General features: G+C 38.5%; 2 protein-coding genes across 30 annotated transcripts in view; both read left to right on the plus strand.

The window, feature by feature from the left end:
* Positions 1-23859, plus strand: part of LOC120052812 — a 292808-nt gene that overhangs the window by 130385 nt on the left and 138564 nt on the right. The window lies entirely within an intron of this gene.
* LOC120052818 (butyrophilin subfamily 1 member A1-like) lies at positions 4776-19070 on the plus strand. 4 transcript variants are annotated; one of them, XM_038999988.1, is made up of 11 exons: positions 4776-4980; positions 9173-9235; positions 9371-9724; positions 9909-10064; positions 13814-13942; positions 16268-16363; positions 16638-16667; positions 16826-16846; positions 16967-17020; positions 17105-17131; positions 18168-19070. In XM_038999988.1, the coding sequence occupies exons 1-11, from the start codon at positions 4950-4952 to the stop codon at positions 18383-18385; spliced, it is 1179 nt and encodes a 392-aa protein (XP_038855916.1). In that variant the 5' UTR covers positions 4776-4949; the 3' UTR covers positions 18386-19070. The 4 variants fall into 4 exon arrangements, with proteins under 4 accessions (XP_038855916.1, XP_038855918.1, XP_038855917.1 ...); XM_038999990.1 differs by lacking the exon at positions 17105-17131; XM_038999989.1 differs by lacking the exon at positions 16826-16846.

Here is a 23859-nt window from a genome sequence, read left to right on the forward strand (position 1 = left end):
AAGTTGTCGAAACATCTCAAGGATGATCAATGGAAACATGATGCACCTGAGCTCAATTTCGAGTCTCATAGCAAAAAAAACTGAAAACTTATGTAAATAAGTTATCCGTATTTTATTTTTAATACATTTGCCAAAATTTCAGAAAACCTGTTTTCGCTTTATCATTATGGGGTATTGTGTGAAGAATTAGGAAAAAAAGTATTTAATCAATTTTTAGGATAAGTCTGTAACGTAACTAAATGTGGATAAAGGGAAGGGATCTGAATACTTTCCGAATGCGCTGTATATCATTAATTTATATGTAAAAAGTTGATGTAGCATCTAAGGATTCTATCTTTAACTCAATGAGTAATTTATCATGCATCAAACATATAGATAGATCAATATGGTTGATTTATAGTTTATTATTGATACATAATATGTCAATAATCACATGTTTTACTCATGCAGAATGTGGTATGCAAACTGCCAAGGAAACTACTACACAGAAGAAATGTGTCCCTAAAGGTACATTTATATTGACATACCTTTTCATTATTTAATGTCATTTTATCTAGGTTTTTAGATCTTATTCACCCCACATGCACAGTCATTCAGGGTTAATAATATTTATTGAAGAACACCCATAAGAAGAAAAGGTGGTACAACCCAATATCTATTTTCTGTTGATAAGATTAGTGGCTAAATGTTTCTCTGATTTGATTTGTTCATTTGCAGCATGGGGAGAAGTGAAGAGATTCAAAGGTAGGACACATGAACAAAGAACTAACATAGTATCATTACATGGCTGTACCTTCAAGTTATATCCATATCAGAAAATCATGTGAGTGAATGAATTCACCAAATCTTGTTCTCTTTTTTTTAGTGGACATCACTCTGGACCCAACGTCTGCTCACCCTAACCTAGACGTGTATGGAGGGAGAAGGTTTTTTGTAGGGACTCGAGTATTTAGCGAGGAAAGATTCAGCTCCAAACAGTTATACTGGGAAGTGAAGGTGAGGGAAGATACCATTTTTAACAAAGAGAAACAGTCATGGTATGTTGGTGTAGTCACAGACATAGCCACTCTGACAAGGGCTGTTATGCCCTTAACCCCTGAGAATGGTTTCTGGGTTTTTACGTATGAAAAAGGGAAATGTTATTATGTCCCTGATGACCCTCAAATACCAGAATTGGGAAATGAAAGCCCTTTAATATTTCTAAGCCTACAAGAACCTGGAAAAGCAATTCTTACAACACTTGAAGTGTTCTTAGATTGTGACAGGCAGATGCTTTCCTTTTATGATGCTGAATCAAAGGTACATCTTTACAGTTTGTTTAACGTTGTGTCATCTAACACATTCTTCGCTGTATTCAGCCCTGGGTTACGTGACAAATGTCCCTTAACAGTTCAATGACTATGGATGACAAAGGTGGAAATACATATTAAATGAAATACCAATGTAACACGCTGAGACACTAACAGGGAATTCAACTGCGAAGATACATTACACTTTAAATGTATATTTACTACCTTTAGCAACATCATTTATGTAAATCTGTAATACAAGTATTGAATATCAACAACACTGTTGATTTCTGTATTGTGTATTGACATAAACTAACCTGATATTGAAATAATGTCATTTGAAAAACTCCTGTGCAACACCTCCACTCAGTGTTCTATTCAGTGCATTGAACAAACAGGACCAGGATGCCACTAATGACAAAGACTGACATACCCATACAGTTGTGCATTGAAAAATGATGTATTCACCTTATTCGTTGGATATGTAACAATTCTTTACTTAACAAACAGTAAGATATCTGTCTAATGCTGTGTTTTATGGTCTCCACTCTAGTGCCCTGCAGCTAGTCTTTGTGTATATGACATGGGTTTTACTAGAGATAGCTTGAAGCTGACAATTGATTGATGTTGGTGATAAAAACCTAAGAGAGGGAGTTTACGGGAGAGGGAGACAGCAGGGGTTTAAACTGCAGAACCCAGTTCCTACATTTGAATATACAAATAAATTTTATCAACAAAAAAAACGATTGTCACGCCCTGACCATAGTTTGCTTTTTATGTTTTGGTTGGTCAGGGTGTGATCTGTGTGGGCATTCTATGTTGTATGTCTGGTTTGTATATTTCTATGTGTTTGGCCTGATATGGTTCTCAATCAGAGACAGGTGTTTTGCGTTGTCTCTGATTGGGAACCATATTTAGGTAGCCTGTTTTGTATTGTGGGTTGTGGGTTATTGTCTATACGTTGGTTGCTTGTGTCTGCACTTTCGTTATATAGCGTCACGTTCGTTTTGTTGTTTTGTAAGTTTGTTTAGTGTTTTTTGTTTTGACACGAGTTAGATTAACACGAAGGGAGATCCTTTACAGGAGGCTTGGTGTTAGGAGGAGGCACCTGAAGGACCGGGCTGTGGGGGAGCTCTGGTGCTCTGGTGCGCAGCCCTGGCACCACTCCCCCAGGCTGGATAACTACTCTAGCCCGGACCCTCCAGAGTGCAGGCACAGGTTGAACCGGGCTGTGGGTGAGCACTGGAGATCTAGTGCCTACTACGCGCACCTCTCCCTTAGGCTCCACTCCCACATTTGCTCAGTACGAGCGGAGCGCAGGCATAGGACGCACTGCACCCTCCCAGTGCCCCGGAGACACAGCACGCAGAGCCGGCGCAGGATACCCTGGACCGAAACGGCTTACTGGAGACCAGACACACTGAGCAGGCACAATACGCCCTGGCTGGATGCCCACACTCAAATGACACTTTCGGGGGGCTGCCCTATAGCGCACCGGGCTATGGGCAGTACTGGCGACACCGTGCGCTTAATGGAAAATGACTCAAGTAGAAGTGAAAGTCACGAAGTAAAATACTACTTGAATAAAAGTCCAAGTATTTGGTTTTATTAAAATGTTTTAATGGAATTACTCAAATATATTTAAAAGTATTGATAATTAAAAATTCCTTATTATGAAAACCAGACCGCAGAATCTTGTTTTATTTTAACTTATGGATAGCCAGGGACACACCCCAACACTCAGACATTAATTTACAAATGAATAATTTGTGTTTAGTGAGTCCGCCAGATCAGAGGCAGGGGATGACCATGGATGTTCTCTTGATAATTGTGTGAATTAAAGCATTTTCCTGTCAAAATTAAACGAGTACTTTTGGGTGTCAGGGAAAATGTATGGAGTAAAAAGTACATTATTTTCTTTAGGAATGTTGTCACGTTCCTGACCTTATTTCCCTTGTTTTGTCTTTATTTAGTATGGTCAGGGCGTGAGTTGGGGTGGGCAGTCTATGTTATTTGTTTCTATGTTTAGGTTTGTTCGTTTGGCCTAATATGGTTCTCAATCAGAGGCAGGTGTTTGTCATTGTCTCTGATTGGGAACCATATCAAGGTAGGCTGTTTTCACTGTTTGTTTGTGGGTGATTGTTGCCGTGTCTGTGTTTGTTTCGCCACACGGTACTGTTTTCGTTCGTTTGTTCACGTCGTTTATTGTTTTGTATTTTGTCAGTGTTCTGTTTGTTGGATCTTCATTAAAATTATTCATCATGAACATTTACCATGCTGCGCTTTGGTCCGATCCTTGCTCCTCTTCAGACGAGGAGGAAGACGAGCGTTACAAATGTAGTGAAATAAAAGTAAAAGTTATCAAAAATAGAAATAGTAAAGTAAAGTACAGATACTCCAAAAAACAACTTAAGTAGTCATTTAAATTATTTTTTACACCACTTTTTAATGGCAGTGATAGGAGATAACTGAGGATGGATCAACAACCTTGTAGTTACTCCACAAGAAGGAAGCCTGTGCAAAATAAAAATATTACGAAATATTCATTCTGTTTGCAATAAGGCACTAAAGTAAAACTGCAAGAAATGTGGCAAAGAAATTAGCTTTGTTCTGAATACAAAGAGTTATGTTTTTGGCAAATCCAATGCAACGCATCACTAAGTACCACTCTTCATATTTTCAATCATGGTTGTGGCTGCATCATGTTATTGATATGCTAGTCATCAGCAAGAACAAGGGAGTTTTCTTGGATAAAAAGAAAAGGAATAGAGCTAAGCACAGACTAGAGGAAAACCTGGTTCAGACTGCTTTCCAACAGACACTGGTAGATAAAGTAATCTTTCAGCAGGACAATAACTTAAAACACAAGGCCAAGTATACTGTATACTGGAGTTTACCAAGTCGACATTGAATGTTCCTGAGTGGCTAGTTACGGTTTTGACTTAAAAATGTCTGTCTAGCAATGATCAAACACCAACAAATTCTTATTTTCTATGACGGCCTAGGAACAGTGGGTTAACTGCCTTGTTCAGGGGCAGAACGACAGATTTTTACCTTGTCAGCTCAGGGATTCAATCTTGCAACCTTTCGGTTACTAGTCCAACGCTCTAACCACTAGGCTACCTGTCGCCCCCAAGTCCCCTCTTAGAGACTTACCCAGAAAGACTAAAAGCTGCAATCGCTGCCGACTGTCATTCTAACAGGTATTGACTCAGGGCTGTGAATACTTATGTAAATGAGATAATTCTGTATTTAATTTTCAATACATTTGCAAACATTTCTAAAAACATGTTTTCCTTTAATCATTATGGTGTATAGTGTGTAAATGGGTGAGGTGAAAATAATACATTTAATCCAGCTGTAACACAAGATGTGTAATAAGTCAAGGGGTATGATTATGAATACTTTCTGAAGGCACAGTGTTGCTCAACTGTTAGTAAATGAATACGCCTTAGGGGTGTTTGATGGAAAAGAGAAAGTGAAAGTACTGACCGTGAGAAAAACAGGAGTTTACAGGAGAGGGAGAATTAAGTGATTCTCAGTCTTTTGTTAAGATTGGTAGAATGCAAACGTGATATTTAACATTTAGTATACAAACACTGATATGTCAGTCGGTTATAGGGTGATCAGAAGATTCCAAAGGTAAATGTTGATCGTGCAATGGAAACTAATCGAAGGATCACGCGCTCAGGTACAAATGCATTTTATTATTTGATTACCTCTCCATTACAAATACCTTCCTTCTCTCCGCTCTTCTCCTTACTTTAATCTTTAAACAGTGGTAATTTCTGAGTAGTCTCCTGTCAGTTTTGACCAATGACTTAGTTCAAAGAGATGTTTTAATTAATTATTACATTAATTATTGTTGTTTACAATCTAGTCATAACCAATGTTCCCTCAAATTTTCTTCAGCACTGAGCAACTTTCAGGTCTGCTGAGCGCAAACTTGAACATTGTGAAAATTCTTTGCAACTTCTGGCTCGAAATTACTGTGAACACTAAGGCTGTACCCGCTTTAAGTACAGTTTTAACATTGGCCAATTATTATTATTCCCATACCTGTCACGTCTGCTCCCGCTCTTCCCTTCCGCTGGCGCTTGAGGGCGCCAGATTACCCTGCATCACACGCTCCTGCCATCCATTACTCACACCTGCCCTCCCTCGTCACTTGCATCAGCGATATTGGACTCACCTGGACTCATTCATTACCTGTTTATTTCCTCCCCTATATTTGTCAGTTCCCTACCTCTGTTCTCTGCTGCTGCATTGTATTGTTCTTGTCTTTTGAATTTGTTTCTGATGCTGTTCCTGTCTCGTCTCTGTCCGTTAAAATTAAATGTTTTACTCCCCGTACCTGCTTCGTCTCAACAGCATCATTCCGCGTGGCAATACCATTATTACTGAGAACCAGACACATTATGCTACCCTACTGAGCTTATTCAAGACCACTCAAAATACCACACTGTCCCTTAGAAGACAAAAAAGGATCTTACCTGACTCGCTTTTCAAAGATGGCTGGAAATGCAGACATTTTGTGCTCTTGTGGGAAGTAACCACTCCTCAATTGGTTTACCCTTTTTCTCCCCAATTTTGTGGTATCCAATTGGTAGTTACAGTCTTGTCTCATCGCTGCAACTCCTGTACGGACTCAGGAAAGGCGAATGTTGAGATCCGTGCATCCTCCGAACTCAACCCAACGAAGCCGCACTACTTCTTGACAAAATCCCCGTTTAACCCGGAAGCCAGCCACACCAATGTGTCGGAGGAAACACGGTACACCTGGCGACCGTGCCCCCCACAGGAGTCGCTAGAGGGGTGATTGGCCAAGGACATCCCTGCTGGCCAAACCCTCCCTAACCTGGACGACGCTGGGCCAATTGTGCGCTGCCTCATGTGTCTCCCAGTCGCATCCAGCTGCGACAGAGCCTGGACTAGAACCAGGATCTCTAGTGGCACAGCTAGCACTACGATGCAGTACCATTCCCCAATTGTTGACTAGAAATTAGGTATAACTGGGCTAATAACTCACTAACTAGAAAATAATATGAACAAATGTGCACAGATGGCTACATGCAGCTCTCGCTTTGATCTCAAAACAAGCACATTTACTCATGACCGCTCATACTGTAAACACAGTCCAGTTCAAAGTGAATGGCACATTTCCGTATATCGCAATGGCTATTTGCATATAGGCCTACTGCAGCTCTGATTGATTGGTTATGGCGCACCAGTCTGTGTAGAGTAGGGGCTTGAGTCATCCTTGTCAATGCAATAGAATCCTACGTCGATGCGCTCTGCCTACAAGAAAATCTCTTGCATAATTTGTTTTGTTTCGGTATGTGACATCGAAAGTGACTAACGTTGCATTGATTCGAGCACAATTCCCACAGTAGAGCGAAACATTGATAGTGTTAAATAAAGGGGAAAACTCTAGAAAGTTGAGTGAAGATCAATCTTGTGCTTCTCTGCGCGTGCTGATATTTGTTCTGCGCTCAGCATAGAGGAAACATTGATCATAATTCCATACTGCATGATTGGTATACAGTGCATTCGGAGAGTATTCAGACCCCTTGACTTTTTCCACATTTTGTTATGTTACAGCCTTGTTCTGAAATTGATTAAATATATATTTTTTCTCATCAATCTACACACGATATCCCATAATGAGAAGCTAAAAACAGGTAAAAACGGAAATATCACATTTATATAAGTATTCAGTATTCAGACCCTTTACTCAATACTTTGTTGAAGCACCTTTGGCAGCGATTACAGCCTTGAGTCTTCTTGGGTATGACGCTACAAGCTTGGCACACCTGTATTTGGGGAGTTTCTCCCGTTCTTCTCTGCAGATCATCTCCAGCTCTGTCAGGTTGGACGGGGAGCGTCACTGCACAGATAATTTCAGGTCTCTCCAGAGATATTCGATCAGGTTCAAGTCCGGGCTCTGGCTGGGCCACTCAAGGACCTTCAGAGACTTGTCCCGAAGCCACTCCTGCGTTGTCTTGGCTGTGTGCTTAGGGTCGTTGTCCTGTTGGAAGATGAAGGAAGGTCAAGGATCTCTCTGTACTTTGCTCCATTCATTTTTCCTTGACCCAGGTTAGTCTCCCTGTCCCTGCCTCTGAAAAACATTCCCACAGCATGATGCTGCCACTGCCATGCTTTATCGTAGCGATGGTGCCAGGTTTCCTCCAGACGTGACGCTTGGCATTCAGGCCAGATAATCTTGGATCTCATGGTTTGAGTGTCCTTTTGTGCCTTTTGGCAAACTCCAAGCGGGCTGTCATGTGACTTTTACTGAGGCGTGGCTTCCGTCTGGCCACTCTACCATAAAGGCCTGATTGGTGGAGTGTAGCAGAGATGGTTGTCCTTCTGGAAGGTTCTCCTATCCCCACAGAGGAACTCTGGAGCTCTGTCAGAGGGACCATCAGGTTCTTGGTCACCTCCCTTACCAAAGCACTTCCCCCCCGATTGCTCAGTTTGGCCAGCCAGCCAGCTCCAGGAAGAGTCTTTGTGGTTCAAACTTCTTCCATATTAACAATGACGGAGACAACACTGTTCTTGGGGACCTTCAATGTTGCAGAAATGGCTTGGTACCCTTCCCCAGATCTGTGCCTCGACACAATCCAGTCTCAGAGCTCAACGGACAATTCCTTTGACCTCATTGCTTGGTTTTTGCTCTGACATGCACGTTCAATTGTGGGACCTTATATAGACAGGTGTGTGCTTTTCCAAATCATCTCCAATCAATTGAATTTACCACAGGTCTACTCAATCACGTTCTATAAACATCTCAAGGATGATCATTGGAAACAGGATGCACCCGAGCTCAATTTTGAGTCATATAACAACAAGTATAAATACTTATACTGATGTAAATAATTTCTGTTTTTTATTTGTATTAAATGTGCAAACATTTCTAAAAACCTCTTTTCACTTTGTCATTATGGGGTATTGTGTGTAGTATGATGAGGATTTAAAAAGAGTAAGGTTATAACGTAACACAATGTGGTAAAAAGTCAATAGGTCTGAATACTTTCCGAATGCACTGTATTTTACCCTTCAATGAGTGGGTCCCCTTTCATGATGAGCACAAATTGTGGTAGAAAGCCAACTTGTAAATCAATAAACCTTCGGTGTGGTGAACGTGAAGATAATGACACGCTCTAAAGGAGAGAGTGGACAGACTCCCTCTTTTTCTCGCTGGTCTATTACCACTCTCGTCTACAAGGTATAATAATAATTATTTGAATGATTATTTAAATATACTATGATATTCCGATTCAGCCATTAATCTACTTGATTACCAGAAGATCCCGTCCATTTTTAACCGCATAATAACAGGAAATGAAGGTGGAGGGACCATGCAATCAGGTACACAAGCATTTAATAATGCTGTGTGATTACCACCCTTCCTGTTATTGTTGAACAATGGTGTTCTTATTTGTCTCCCTGCACTTACAGAAAATCACATGATTTCACGTGAAATTTCACATGTAAAATCATGTGAAAACTTGTTTTTGGATCACTTGTGTAGTTTCATGTTATCACATACTGCTTTACATGGTATCACATTAACTTCACATCAGTCAGCTTCTATTATAATGGTTTTCTACAGTGTATGTTCTATGTAGAATCAGTGAGTCCAATGTTCATTGCTATATTGCCAGGTCGCAGTTGTAAATGAGAACTTGTTCTCAACTGGCCTAACTGGTTTAATAAAGGAGAAGTAAAAAAAGATTGACCAACCTTTTTTTATGACTTGGCATGATAACGTAAACAAAATAGTACAGCTAGACTATGTCTGAAAGTAAAAAATTCAGCCTCTCAATCATTATTCATTAGTCTCTGTAATGTAACAGTGTTGTCCTCTTTCTTCAACACAGGGGTATTGCTCAGGGTACTGATACTGGCTGCTTTCACTGTTACCATCACAGCTCAAAAACCTGGTGAGAATGTTTACTCTTTTAATTACATTAGTTTCCAGTTACCCACTAAAACAATCTCTTGGTTATTTAAGACCTAACAGGACTTGAATGAGTATTCTTCATCATACGTTCTTATTTCTTTCCCCCTATACCCAGCCCCAGAGGTCTTCACCTTGACGGTTCCTAATGGTCCCATTTTGACCCGGTTGAACGCCTCTGTCACTCTACCTTGTGAACTCTCACCTATCTTCAATGTTGAGCCATTGGAGGTGCGCTGGTACCGGTCCGAGAACTCCAACAGACCTGCCTTGTTGTACAAAGATCACAAGATCCAGGAGGCCCCTGTGGACCCTCGGTACAGGGGCAGGGTTTCTCTAACTGGGGGGCTGGAGAGAGGGAACGTGTCTCTGACACTGGAGAGGGTGACGGTGGAAGACAGGGGGGAGTATGTGTGCCATGTCAGCAATGAAAGGTGGTATGAAAAGGCCAATGTGTATCTCTCAATGAATGGTAAGAGGCTTATGGCTGAAACGGTTTAAACATGATTTTACATCTGCAAAACTGGACCGAACTCTACATAAAATATAGAATACTCACAATAAGGTGGCACTTATTTTTTACAACTTCAAAGTAATGTGATTGTCATTGTAGTTTCATTGTAGTTTCCCTCCACACTCCCTTATCTCTCCATCAGTGACAGGCAGCGCACCAGTTCTCTCTGTGGCCAGTGGAGGAGGAGGTCAGGTGAACGTTACCTGTTCATCAGAGGGCTGGTCACCACAACCTAAACTCACCTGGAGAAACAAAGAGGAGACCGAGATAAAAAATGAACAAGTACTCTTCACCTCAGGTAATTACATAGACAGTAATAGATCATCACCCCAGTTAAAACAATGGCCAAAGATGTAGGCCTAACATCCGTTTCCCAAAACACCACTCAGAGAGAACGTTCTCTATGTGTGTCATTGGAGTGTCGATAATGATAGGGTTGAAAGAAAGGCAACGCTGCTCCCAGATCAGTTTCCTCTATTCAAAATCTTACCTTAACATTAGAATGAACACAGACGACTGATATTGAGGAGGAATATTCTAATGCCTTAGTCTATAATACAGTTAGCTCCAAAGTATTGGGACAGTGACATTTTTATTTATTTAGGCTCTACTCCAGCACTTTGGAATTGAACACAATGATTATGAGGTTAAAGTGCAGACAGCCTCAGATTACTGCTGACAATATTCATCCATATCGGGTGAACCGTTTAGAAATTCCAGCACTTTTTGTACATAGTCTACCCCATTTTAGGGGACCAAATGTTTTGGGATAAATTCACTGAAAGTGTTCAGACCCCTTCCGTTTTTCCACATTTTGTTACGTCACAGCCTTATTCTAAAATTGATCACATTTTTTGCCTAATCAGTCTACACACAATACCCCTTAATGGCAAAGCGAAAACAGTTTTTTTGACATTTTTTTAAAAATTTATTAAAAATAAAAAAACAGATACCTTATTTACATAAGTATTCAGACCCTTTGGTATGAGACTCAAAATTGAGCTCCGGTGCATCCTGTTTACATTGATCGTCATTGAGATGTTTCTACAACTTGATTGGAGTCCACCTGTGGTAAATTCAATTTATTGGACATGATTTGGAAAGGCACACACCTGTCTATATAAGGTCCCACAGTTGAAAGTGCTTCTCAGAGCAAAAACCATTCCATGAGGTCGAAGGTACTGTCCGTCGAGCTCCGAGAAAGGATTGTGTCGAGGCACAGATCTGGGGAAGGGTACCAAAAAATGTCAACAGCATTGAAGGACCCCAAGAACAAAAGTTTGGAACCACCAAGACTCTTCCTAGAGCTGAGCAATCGGGGCAGAAGGGGCTTGGTCAGAGAAGTGACCAAGAACCCAATGGTCACTCTGAAAGAGCTCCAGAGTTCCTCTGTGGGGATGGGAGAACCTTCCAGAAGGACAACCATCTCTGTAGCACTCCACCAATCAGGCCTTTATGGTAGAGTGGCCAGATGGAAGCCACTCGTCAGTAAAAGGCACATGACAGCCTGCTTGGAGTTTGCCAAAAGGCACCTAAAGACTCTCAGACCATGATATACAAGATTCTCTGGTCTGATGAAGCCAATATTGAACTTTTTGGCCTGAATGCCAAGGATCACGTCTGGAGGAAACCTGGCAACATCCATACAGTGAAGCGTGGTGGTGGCAGCATCATGCTGTGGGGATGTTTGTCAGGGGCAGGGAGACTAGTCAGGATTGAGGGAAAGATGAACGGAGCATAGTACAGAGATATCCTTGATGAAAACCTGCTCCAGATCGCTCAGGACCTCAGACTTTGGGCGAAGGTTCACATTCCAACAGGACAACGACCTTAAGCACACAGCCAAGACAATGCAGGAGTGGCTTCGGGACAAGTCTCTGAATGCCCTTGAGTGGCCCATCCAGAGCCCGGACTTGAACCTGATCGGACATCACTGGAGAGACCTGAAAATAGCTGTGCAGCGACGCTCCCCGTCCAACCTGACAGAGCTTGAGAGGATCTGCAGAGAATGGTAAAAACTCCCCAAATACAGGTGTGCCAAGCTTGTAATGTCATACCCAAGTAGACTTGAGCCTGTAATCGCTGCCAAAGATGCTTCAACAAAGTGCTGAGTAAAGGGTCTGAATACTTAGGTAAATGTGATATTTCAGTTTTAATGTTTACCTTGTCTAATAACCTGTTTTTGCTTTTTCATAATGAGGTATTGTGTGTAGATTGAATAACGTTGTAACGTAACAAAATGTGGAAAAAGTCAAGGGGTCTGAATTCTTTCCGAACGTACTGTATTTCCTCAAATATAATATTTATTTATTTATTTTTCTGCTGCCTCTTGGGCCGCCAATGGGCCTGAGCCCCGGGGCTTCATCCCCGGTAAGCCCCAACATTTATCCGGCCCTGGTTTTCTGATCAACGCCCCTAGCTTTTTTAAAGGTGTCTGTGACCAACAGATGCATAACTGTATTCCCAGTCACGTGAAATGCATAGATTATGGCCTTATTTATTTCAACTGACTGATATCCTTATATGACCTGTTGCATGTTGCGTTTATATTTTGTTCAGTACACAATAAAAGTAACAAGCTTGATGCAGTCATTGCATGCTATTAATATGGGAGCAAATACTTCTTACTACTTAAAAAAAACGTTTTACTACTTTAATACACATATAAGCTAATTTGTCCCAATACTTTTGGTCCCCTAGAATGGGGTGGCATTATACAAAAAGTGCTGTAATTTCTAAACGCTTCACCCAACATGGCCAATACCCTTAAATTAAAGCTGACAGTCTGCACTTCAACCTCATATTCATTGTATCATTTTGCCCTGTTAGTAAAGGGCCAAAACAACAACAAAAATGTCCAATACTTTTGGAGCTCACTGAATAATAGTAATGTTGTTACACAAAATGAAATATATTGAGGTAAAAATTTACTTTAGCCAGTAATACCAAAATATTACTAAATTGATTGAATATGCAATATGAATCTATGCAGCCTATGCCTATTTATTTAAAAATGCAGAGATATCGGTTTTCATTTTTTTTAAGGATCTTTCACTTGTTTGTAACAATTGCAAAGATATTGTAAACTTAGTATTTGAGTTCAGCTTTGTTCTGAATTTATCAGCGGTTACAGAAATACAGGTGATTCGTGGGAGGGCAAAACATAATCTAAAAACAAATGTACCTGTTCTACGTGTGGTCTGAGTCAGTTGTTAACTTACGATTGTTTTCAAGTGCAACTTAATGAAGTAACGATGGTTTTAGGAAACAGCTCAGAGATATAACGATGCTTGTACAAAGGTTTTAACGATGAACTTAGCCTCAACACTAGAACCGACATAGCGTCCCCTGCCATTTGATTTTGTAATAAAAATACATCTGCCATTTTGAAAGCAATTTTCTCCCCCTAAATAGTTATATTTTACATTGCTCGGTTGTCAGAATTTTTAAATCACAAACAGAAAAGTTTATAGAACCTGTTTACTTTTTCAGACCGATTCCTAACTTAAGGAGCCAAGACAATTGCGCTGCTGGGCGTTGGTACCTAGGTGATAATATGCCTCTCTCCTCACTGAATGAACGCTGTCAATAGATAAATTGGCGATAGAAATTGATAATCGTGCACGTGACTTTACAATTACATTTGAATGAACTGAATGATGAGGAGGGTGAAGAGGTTGATTGAATATAGAACAATAGTGTAATGATGATGATGAAGAATTGTGAACACCAAGAAAGCATGCAACTGCGTGTCCTCCTCAGCATCGTGCACTAAATTCCTAAACTAGCTAGTTTAAGAAAGAGAAGGGCGGGCTGTACATTGATCCTGCTCCTCTAATTGGATAGAGCAAAGCAGTCTATTTCACCCAATCACTTCTCATCGTATGTTTTGGTCTGATCATTTAGAGAACTTAGAGGCTGATAACCTCTGTAATTCTAGTCTTAAGAAACCAGGCACTGTGCAATTTTAATGATTCAAAAAATTGTATCTATGAGTGAATCTCTCATAATAAATGGTTGTGTATCACTCCCTTCTCTCTGTAACAGATTCTCAGGGCTTGTTGAGTGTCAGTAGTTGGCTGCTGTACCCTCCCTCAGACTCAGATTGGCTCTCCTGTACAATCTCTCTGTCTGAGGAAGAGAAGAGAGAGAGTAGAGTCCTTCCTCACAAACCTGGTAAGTGTGTCTCCTACACAAACAGCATATCAAATCAAATGTATTCATCACACACAGTTTACAGCAGGTATAAAAGGTGCAGTGAAATGCTTATGTGCTAGCTCCCTCAATGCAGTACATTAATCAATATTGAAATAACAATGAAAAGAGTAGAGTAAAATATCCACATACAGTGCTTGTAGAAAGACCACACCCCCTTGGACCTCTTCACATTTTACAAAGTGGGATTAGAATGGATTTAATTGCCTTTTGTCAATGATCGACACAAAATACTTAAATCAAAGTGGAAGAAGAATGCTATAATTTCTTTCAGCGATTAATGAAAAATGAAACACTAATACACACAAATCTAAGTAAAGGAATGGAATAAGAATATATACACTACCGTTCAAAAGTTGTCACTTAGAAATGTCCTTGTTTTTTAAAGAAAAGCAAATTTTTTTGTTCATAAAAATAACATAAAATTGATCAGATATACAGTGTAGACATTGTTAATGTTGTAAATGACTGTTGTAGCTGGAAACGGATGGAATATCTACAGAGGCCCATTATCAGCAACCATCACTCCTGTGTTCCAATGGCACGTTGTGTTAGCTAATCCAAGTATAACGAGTGCTCTGAGAGATGGGAAGCAAGTTCAGGGAGTGAGTGTTTTAATAAATATACGTAACATAATACAAACAAGAAACCACGAACAACGCACAGACATGACACAGACCAGTGTCATATAGAGGGAAGGTAATCAGGGAAGTGATGGAGTCCAGGTGAGGGATGATGAGCAGGTACACGTAACAGTGGTGACAGGTGTGCACCATAACGAAGCAGGCTGGTGACCTAGATGCTGGAGAGGGAGCACACGTGATACCAAGTTTATCATTTTAAAAGGCTAATTGATCATTAGAAAAGGCTTTTTCAATTATGTTAGCACAGCTAAAAACTGTGTGCTGATTAAAGAAGCAATAAAACTGGCCTTCTTCAGACTAGTTGAGTATCTGGAGCATCAGCCTGTGGGTTCGATTACAGGCTCAAAATGGCCAGAAACCAGAACTCTCTTCTGAAACTCTTCAGTGTATTCTTGTTCTGAGAAATGAAGGCTATTCCATGCGAGAAATTGCCAAGAAACTGAAGCCCATTATTATTTTCAAAATTCTTCAAGCTCTGTCAAGGTGTTGGGGATTATGGCTAGACAGCACCTTTTGCCATAGATTGTCAAGCAGATTTAAGTCAAAACTGTAATTTAGCCTCAGGAATTTTCACTGTCTTCTTGGTAAGAAACTCCATTCTAGATTGGGCTTTGTGTTGTAGGGAATATCCTGCTAAAAGTTGAATTCCTCTCCCAGTGTCTGGTGTAAAGCAAACTGAATCAGGTTTTCCTTTACGATTTTTGGCTCTGCTAAGCTCCATCCCATTTATTTTCATCCTGAAAAACTCCCCACTGAAACACTGCCTCCTTATTTTCAAGCATTCCATACCATGATGCAGCCACCTCCATGCTTGAAAATAAGGAGGCAATTTTTCAGTGATGTGTTTGCTTTGCCCCAAACATAAGGCTTTGAATTTAGGCGTGTAGTGTATTCCTTAGCAATTTTATTTTTTGCAGTATTACTTTAGTGCCTTGTTACATACATATGCTGGTTTGGGAATAAAAAAATATATATATTCTGTATATTTTGTATTCTTCTTTTCACTCTGAGGTGACTCCACAATAATCTAAATGACAATGTTGTTGATCCATCCTCAGTTTTCTCCCATCACAGCCAATAAACTCTGAAGGTGTTTTAAAATCACCATGGTGACATCCCTAAGGAGTGTTCTTCCTGTTCTGCAGCTCAGTTCAGAAGGATGACTGCATATTTGATGTGTCTGGGTGGTTTAATACATCGTCCACAGCATAATTATTATCTTGACCATGCAGATATGTTCAATGTCTGATTTGTTATTGTTGCCCATCTACCAATCACTGCCCTTCTTAATGAGGCTTTCGAAAAGCTCTCTGGCCTTTGTAGTTGAATCTGTTCTTGAAGTTCAACACTTGACTGAGGGACCTTACAGATGTTGTATGTATGAAAAGTCATGACACCCCTATCATTTCACACAGAGCGTATCATTTGTTATGTGATTGTTTAAGCAAAATGTTGCTTTGAACTCATTTAGGCTTGCCTAAACAAAGGGGGTGAATACCTACGCATTGACTACATTCTATAGGCACTGTATCCAAATATCCACTCACCCCCACAAAAACTGAGGAGAACATGCTTAGGAAGCCTATCTGTGTTTTATGAGGATTTTAGAAGAATTTGGTTCATGTTGAATATCTGTGTGCAGGAGCCTGGAAAGAAGCTTTCATTGTGACTTTGGTCCTGTCTCTGCTCCTTCTCAGTGCTCTGTCAACTGTGGTCTGCATTCTGCTCAAACATAGAGGTATAAAACACATTCTTGTCATTAACAGCAATATATTGTCAATGATAATAACATTACTATATAGAGATTTGTTAACAAAGAATTTTCTTAAGAAAAGTCATCCTTGTTATCTTTCAGGGTCTTGCACGTTGTTTTCATCACAGAAAATTAAACACCATACAGATTGTAAATATGTGAAATCTCATCAGTGTGATGAAATTAGATGTGACACGTAGTAACATAAAACATGATTGATTTTATATTAACATGATTTTGATTGTGGCTTTGTTTTCAGATCAAATGAAGCGTGAACAGAGTAAATCAGGTAAGCTAACTGTTTCATTCTGAACACATTTGTGTGGGAGATATTCTCACATGACATGTCTGGAACTCAAATTTCTAAGTCGAATATCTCAAGTTTAGATTTGACTCTTCAACAATTTTATTCATAATTTTACACTGACTTGAATTTTCACTCAACAGAAACAAAAAAACTGTTTAAAGGTAATTAATGAGTATTCATGATCATAAACTATGGCATAACATTGACAATCATGCCTAATGTCTTAGTTTGGTTGGCAATATATTTACCTAACTATGTGTATTATGAATGTGCCCTGTTAGGGACAGAAAACAGTCTGGAGAAACAACCCGTCAAAGAAGGAAAGAATCTACAAGGTAAAATTGTTGAACATTATTTTCCGACACAATCTTCATTGTAACATCTGGTTTTACATTTACTTGGTATTTGTTTGTATGCAGATTGGCATCAGGTGAAAGGATTCAAAGGTAGGAAAAACAATCTATGCCAAAATGGTTAAATGTTTTTGTTTACGTTTAGGGGAAGTTCAACTTAAACACTTACTCTGTGAAGTGCGCGTGTGCAATAACTCAATTCGCCCTTGAGTGTAGTATTGATGGTACATTAGGGTATTTGTTTATTTTTTTAAGCAAAGTATAAGGGAGTTGTACTCCAGTCTAGTAGGTGGCGGTAATGCAACATTTATTGAATGTCAACCGCCGTTAAACCTCATCAAAGAAGAAGAATGAGAGACAACTCATTTGTGTAAAAAAAATTTTCATTGAGAAATACCAAACATCTTAGTTAGATGTATTGCACGACTAAGATCTCATCTGCAAAAAGTTGAAAATAATGACAGATTTTGTGAGTTATCTGAGATTAATTCGGACTATTTTGAGGAAGTGTATACAGGGTACGATGCCAAAATTGTTACATGTTTTTGTTTACGTTTAGGGGAAGTTCAACTTAATGTTAGATGGTTCCTTCGTCTATGAGCCAGGATAAAGTGTGAACCATGGTAATACGGGAGAGATAGGGGCATAAAGTGGCCATATCACCATTAATAAGCATGCTGATGCCTTAAGACATGGTACCCTACGACGTTCACAGAGAGCTTCGTACACCAAAATGTCTGTCGGAACCGGTCCAGAACCACTCAAAATCCCCCCCAAAAAACAAATAATTTAGTTTTTTTGAGTTGATTTGGCCATGCATTCATGTTGATTACTTCCCTTTTAAAAGGATTGTTATTTTGGCAATGAGGCCTTTAATCTACTTCGCCAGAATCAGATACCATTTTAATGTCTCCTTCCAGTATGAAGGAAGTTAGAGGTAGTTTGGCGAGCTAATGCTAAGTAGCGTTAGGGCAACGACTGAAAGTGTACAGGAACAGCTATATAAATGACCTAATTGCCAAAATCCCAAACTATCCCTTTAAGATAATTATTATATCGGCCTAGATCACACGACTTACATATCTTAATATTGGATGTCAATGAATAAAACCATATTCTCTTCCCTCAGAGAACATTACTATGGATGAAAACACTGCTCATGGTACAATTAGAGTGACTCAAGACGGAAAGACAGCTCAGTACATCAAAGAAAAAGAAACTATGAAATCTTCCGATCAAAGGCATCCTCATGTATTGGCTAATCAGAGTTTCAGATCAGAACAACACTACTGGGAAGTTAAGGTGAGGGATGAAACCGTGGATAAAGCTGTGGGTGACTGTGGTTAACTGTCATGGTATGTTGGTGTGGCCAGAGATAATGCTAAGAGAACATCTACAGTCGCTGTAACACCTCTTCATGGATTCTGGACTCTCTTTTATGAAGAAGGAAAGGGTTTCCATGTCAATACTGACCCTCCAACCTCAGTACATGTGAGCGAAGATCTCTCTATGGTAGGAATGTTTCTAGACTGTGACAATCAATCTCTGTCTTTTTATAATGTTGATACAGAGTCACATATCTACACTTTTTGGAATGTGGTGACATCACACAAGTTTACTCCTTTGTTCAGCCCTGGACAACATGACCCACACCCAATAACAATATTGAATGAAAACTAAGAGATGAGGGTTAAAACATGTCACATGAGACATGTCCAACAATACTGCTCTTCAATAGAACAGACATGTTGAAGACAGGAACACGTGGTCAGAGATATAATTGTATACCTGAGTGTTATTTAGTGATGCTCAGGTGTATATGGTTTGTCGTCTGAGGCACAAGGGTAATCAAAACAACTACAATTGTTCAACTTGTTGCTACTTGTAGTGAGATTATTGATGTACACTGTAATTCAACTGTAATAAAAGCTAGCAGTATCATATATTCTTTAATTCTGTTGAAAGCTTTTTAGATAACGATGTTAAAAATGTAATATGCTTAAATAAATTAATATCAAGAGTACAAGACTGACTGCAAAATATTTTCCATTGATCATGGTGTCCTGTCAGCTGCCACAATACAGCTTTTGTTTCAGATTCCAATGCTACACCCCCTTGTGGTTTAGTTAGTGCGCTGTACCGCGGTTTTGAATTTGTAATATGTTATTGACGTAATTTTGATAAATTACATTAAATAGTTATGTTTTGTAAAACAATTTGAAAAACAACAGACTAGTATGATCTAAGATTTTGTTACTCAATACAATGACAAAATGGAAAAATCAAGACTCCTTTTAACCAACATGCAACATGTCTACGGGCTTTAGAATGGAGACCTGTCCCTAGCTAGTATGATCTAAGAAGTACAACTGTTACATTTTGTTGTAAAATATATATATATTTTCATTTTTCCATCACTTCCATTGATTGTTAGCTAGCGGTGATTAAAGTTAGCAGACATTTGTAATGGTTGTATAAAAACTGAACCATGGATTACAGTTTCTCCTGGTCCATAGACCACTGTCAGGAAAAGGAACCATCTAACATCAAGTTGTAAAATAGTGAACTACTCCTTTAAGATGAATGCGCTAACAATAAGTCACTCTGGATAAAAGCATCTGACAAATGACTAAAATATATATATTTTTTTTATTTTTCTTTATTTATTTTTTTTATTTAGGGGTGGATCAGCTTAGTATTGCGGAAAGAATGTTGCTTCCAATGTAATTGTCTGCATCATTTCCATTCCCCCATATTTTTTTGCGTAAATATATATATCCATACACGCATGCATACATATACACATATATACATACACATACCTATATAGACATACATACTTTTTTAAAGAATATGCCTTTATTATTATTCCCCGCGACCCTACCACCAATCCCCCAATTGGAGTAAACTTATAAACACTTCTGCTTTTACCTTCAATTTCTACATCTTATACCTATCTTACAGACACAGTCCACTTTACAATAGTTCTCTCTTATTTGTTCTTAGTCCTTCCTCTATTTCTGTTGTCCATCCAATTTTATTTCCACTTGTAACTGTGCTATTTCACAAAAGCTCCGCACCTATACACATTTCACAGATCCCGTATGCCCTATATTGTTTATCTTGTTATTAGTCCCACCCTTCAGCTCCACCCAACCCCTCCCATCTATCTTCCAACATCATCCATTTCGGATTTCTATTTGCCATACATTTCTCAACTGTGCTGTGATGCTTCACAAAAGACCTGAACCTTCCTATTCTCATAGCCTCCACAGATTGTAAATCAAAAATAAACATCTTTGCCAAAATAATTATTATATTATTGATTGATTGACTATGGCTTTTCAAATCCCCCAGTATTGCTATCTGTAGCGTTAGTTTTAGGCAAATGTTGCAATTCTTCAGCCATTCCTGGACCTGTGACCAAAAACGAGCTACATATGGACAATACCAAAATAAATGATCTAATGACTCTGCCTCCTCACAACAGAATCTGCAGAGCTGGGAAGATTGTATACCCCATATATATAACATTCTATTAGTTGCAAGAATTTTGTACAGTAATTTATATTGAAAAATTCGAAGTTTTGAATCCGGCGTTGTTTTGCGTATCAATTCATAAACCATGTGCCATGGAATGGGTACATCGAAAATCTCTTCCCAACTATTTTGCAATTTGTATGGCACAGCTGTTAGTTTTTTGGTCCTTAAATGAAATTGGTATATGTTTTTATTTATCACACTTTTCTTTAACCATTTTTGTTCTTTAATACAGGGCCGACATACAAGTTCCTTACTTTTTTCCCCTTCTACTTGCCTCTTCCATTTTTGTGGTAATGCTGCAATTAATTGGTTGTAATTTTGGGTAGAGCAGACTTTTCCATATGTCTGTGTTAGCTGCATGTGTGACATAACTCCACCAGTCCTATTTATGATATCATTCACAAAAATTATACATTTTTTAAACATTTCTTCGATAAATACAGTTTTTTTATCAATTATTATATTTGAATTTAACCACAATATTTGTTGTACTATTTGTTCCGTCCTTTCAGGTGGATTAAACTGAAATTGCAACCAACTTTCTAAGGCTTGTTTAAAGAATAAGGATATTTTGGAGATTATTTCCTTTTCAAACAACCGAAAGTGAGCAGGTGTAATCTGAATAAAGGGAAAAAGGCCCTTCTTGAACATAGGATGAGACATTCGTACCAGTTTACTAGAGAACCAGTTTGGATTTAAGTATAACTTTTGTATGACCGATGCCTTTAGTGAGAGGTCTAATGCTTTAATATTTAATAATTTCTGCCCTCCGAATTCATATTCGTTATATAAATAGGCCCTTTTAATTTTATCTGGCTTGCCGTTCCAAATAAAATTGAATATTTTTTGTTCATATAATTTAAAAAACAGGTCACTAGGTGTAGGCAAAACCATAAGCAAATAGGTAAACTGTGATATGACTAAAGAGTTAATTAGGGTGATTTTTCCACAAATAGACAGGTATTTTCCTTTCCATGGTAGCAAGATCTTATCTATTTTTGCTAACTTTCTATAAAAATTTATTGGAGTGAGATCATTTCTTTCTTTTGGGATTTTTATACAGAGTATGTCCACATCTCCGTCAGACCATTTAATTGGTAAACTACATGGCAATATAAAATGTGTATTTTTTAGTGATCCAATACGTAATATGGTACATTTATCATAATTTGGTTTTAATCCAGAGAGGATAGCAAAGGTATCTAGATCCTCTATGAGGCCCTGGAGAGACTCTAGTTGTGGTTTTAAAAGAAAACATGAATCATCAGCGTACAATGACACCTTAGTTTTTAAGCCATGGATTTCTAATCCTTTAATATTAATGTTTGATCTAATTTTAACAGCTAACATTTCGATGGCAATAATAAATAGATATGCCGATAGTGGACAACCTTGTTTTACTCCTCTAGATAGTTTAAAACTTTCTGAGATGTAGCCATTATTTACTATTTTACACCTAGGGTTACTATACATAATTTTAACCCATTTTATAAGAGATTCCCCAAAATTGAAATATTCTAGGCATTTATATATAAACTCCAGTCGTACTTTATCAAAAGCCTTTTCAAAATCAGCTATGAAAACCAGGCCTGGTGTCCCCGATATCTCATAGTGTTCTATTGTTTCCAGTACTTGCCTTATATTATCTCCAATGTATCGTCCATGTAAAAAACCTGTCTGATTAGGATGAATAATATCTGACAAAACCTTTTTTATTCTATGCGCCAAGCATTTTGCTAGGATTTTTGCATCACAACACTGAAGTGTAAGAGGTCTCCAATTTTTTAATTGGACTGGATCTTTATATATACCACTTGGGTCCTGTTTCAGTAATAATGATATCAGACCTTCTTGTTGTGTGTCTGATAATCTACCATTTATATAGGAGTGGTTAAAACAAGTTAATAATGGTCCTTTGAGTATATCAAAAAACGTTTTGTATACTTCCACTGGTATGCCATCCAGCCCTGGAGTTTTCCCATCTTTAAAGGCCCCAATTGCAACATGCAGTTCCTCCTCTGTAATTTGGCCTTCACATGAGTCTTTCTGTTCAGATGTTAATTTTACATTATTAATAGGAAAAAAATCCATACAATTAGTTTCAGTTAGTGGAGATGGAGGAGCCTGAAACGAAAACATATACTTAAAGTACTTTACTTCCTCTTTCAAAATATCATTTGGTGAATCATGCGTGACTCCATCATTTGTCACAAGTTTTAATACATTTTTTTTGGTAGCATTTCTATATTGAAGATTGAAAAAGAATTTGGTGCATTTTTCCCCATATTCCATCCAGTTCGCTTTATTTTTATAATATATTACACTGGATCTTTCTTGAATAAGTTCCTCCATTTCTTTTTGTTTTTCCTCTAAATTATTCTGTGCCTCTATGGTACCGTTTTTATTGCTATCTAACTGTACTGTTAGTCCTTCAATTTCCTTTGTTAATATGGACTCTTTTGATCTAAATTGCTTTTGTTTTATAGATGAGTACTGAATTGCATGGCCTCTAAAGGCACACTTAAAAGTGTCCCATACAATAAGGGGATCTGCTGTACCTATGTTATGTCTGAAAAAGTCAGTTATAAAATCTTCTGTCCTAGTTCTAAACAATTTATCATCTAGTAGACTTTGATTAAATTTCCAATATCCTCGCCCACGTGGAAATTCTGTAAGAGAAATATATATGCCAATTATGTGATGATCCGACCGCATTCTATCCCCTATCAACACTTTTTTAACTTTTGGTGCCAGAGAGAATGGAATAAGAAAGTAGTCAAGACGACTAGCTTGATTCAGCCTCCGCCATGTATATCTCACTAAATCAGGGTATTTAAGTCTCCATATATCCACTAATTCCAATATATCCATGACATTCATGATTTCCTTAAGTGCCTGAGGGTGATAGTTTGTAGTGTGATTTCCTTTCCGGTCTATAGAGCTATTTAAGACCGTATTAAAATCTCCCATTATAATAATAGAGTCTAGTGTTGCTTGTAGAGTTGATAAATTCTTATATATATTTTCAAAGAAGCTTGGATCATCATTATTCGGACCGTATAGGTTAACAAGCCATATTTGTTTATTGTCCAATAACATATTTAAAATAATCCATCTACCTTGAGGATCTGTTTGGACAATTTGCACATTTGGATCAAAATTATTGTTAATTAAGATCATCACCCCTTTTGAATTTCTTTGCCCATGGGAGAAATATATTTTGCCCACCCAGTTCTTTTTCCACAAAACTTCATCTAAAACTGTTGAATGGGTTTCCT

The sequence above is a fragment of the Salvelinus namaycush genome, chromosome 8 (genome assembly GCF_016432855.1).
Source record: "Salvelinus namaycush isolate Seneca chromosome 8, SaNama_1.0, whole genome shotgun sequence".
Classification (NCBI taxonomy): Eukaryota; Metazoa; Chordata; class Actinopteri; order Salmoniformes; family Salmonidae; genus Salvelinus; species Salvelinus namaycush.

What these genes read in the sequence shown, in the direction of transcription:
- LOC120052818 (XM_038999988.1), top strand. Translation starts at nt 4,950, where the DNA reads ATGGAAACTAATCGAAGGATCACGCGCTCAG. An exon ending in ACAAGTACTCTTCACCTCAG is followed by an intron (nt 10,065 to 13,813) that starts GTAATTACATAG and finishes TCTCTGTAACAG; the next exon opens with ATTCTCAGGGCTTGTTGAGT. An exon ending in TCAGGTGAAAGGATTCAAAG is followed by an intron (nt 17,132 to 18,167) that starts GTAGGAAAAACA and finishes CTCTTCCCTCAG; the next exon opens with AGAACATTACTATGGATGAA.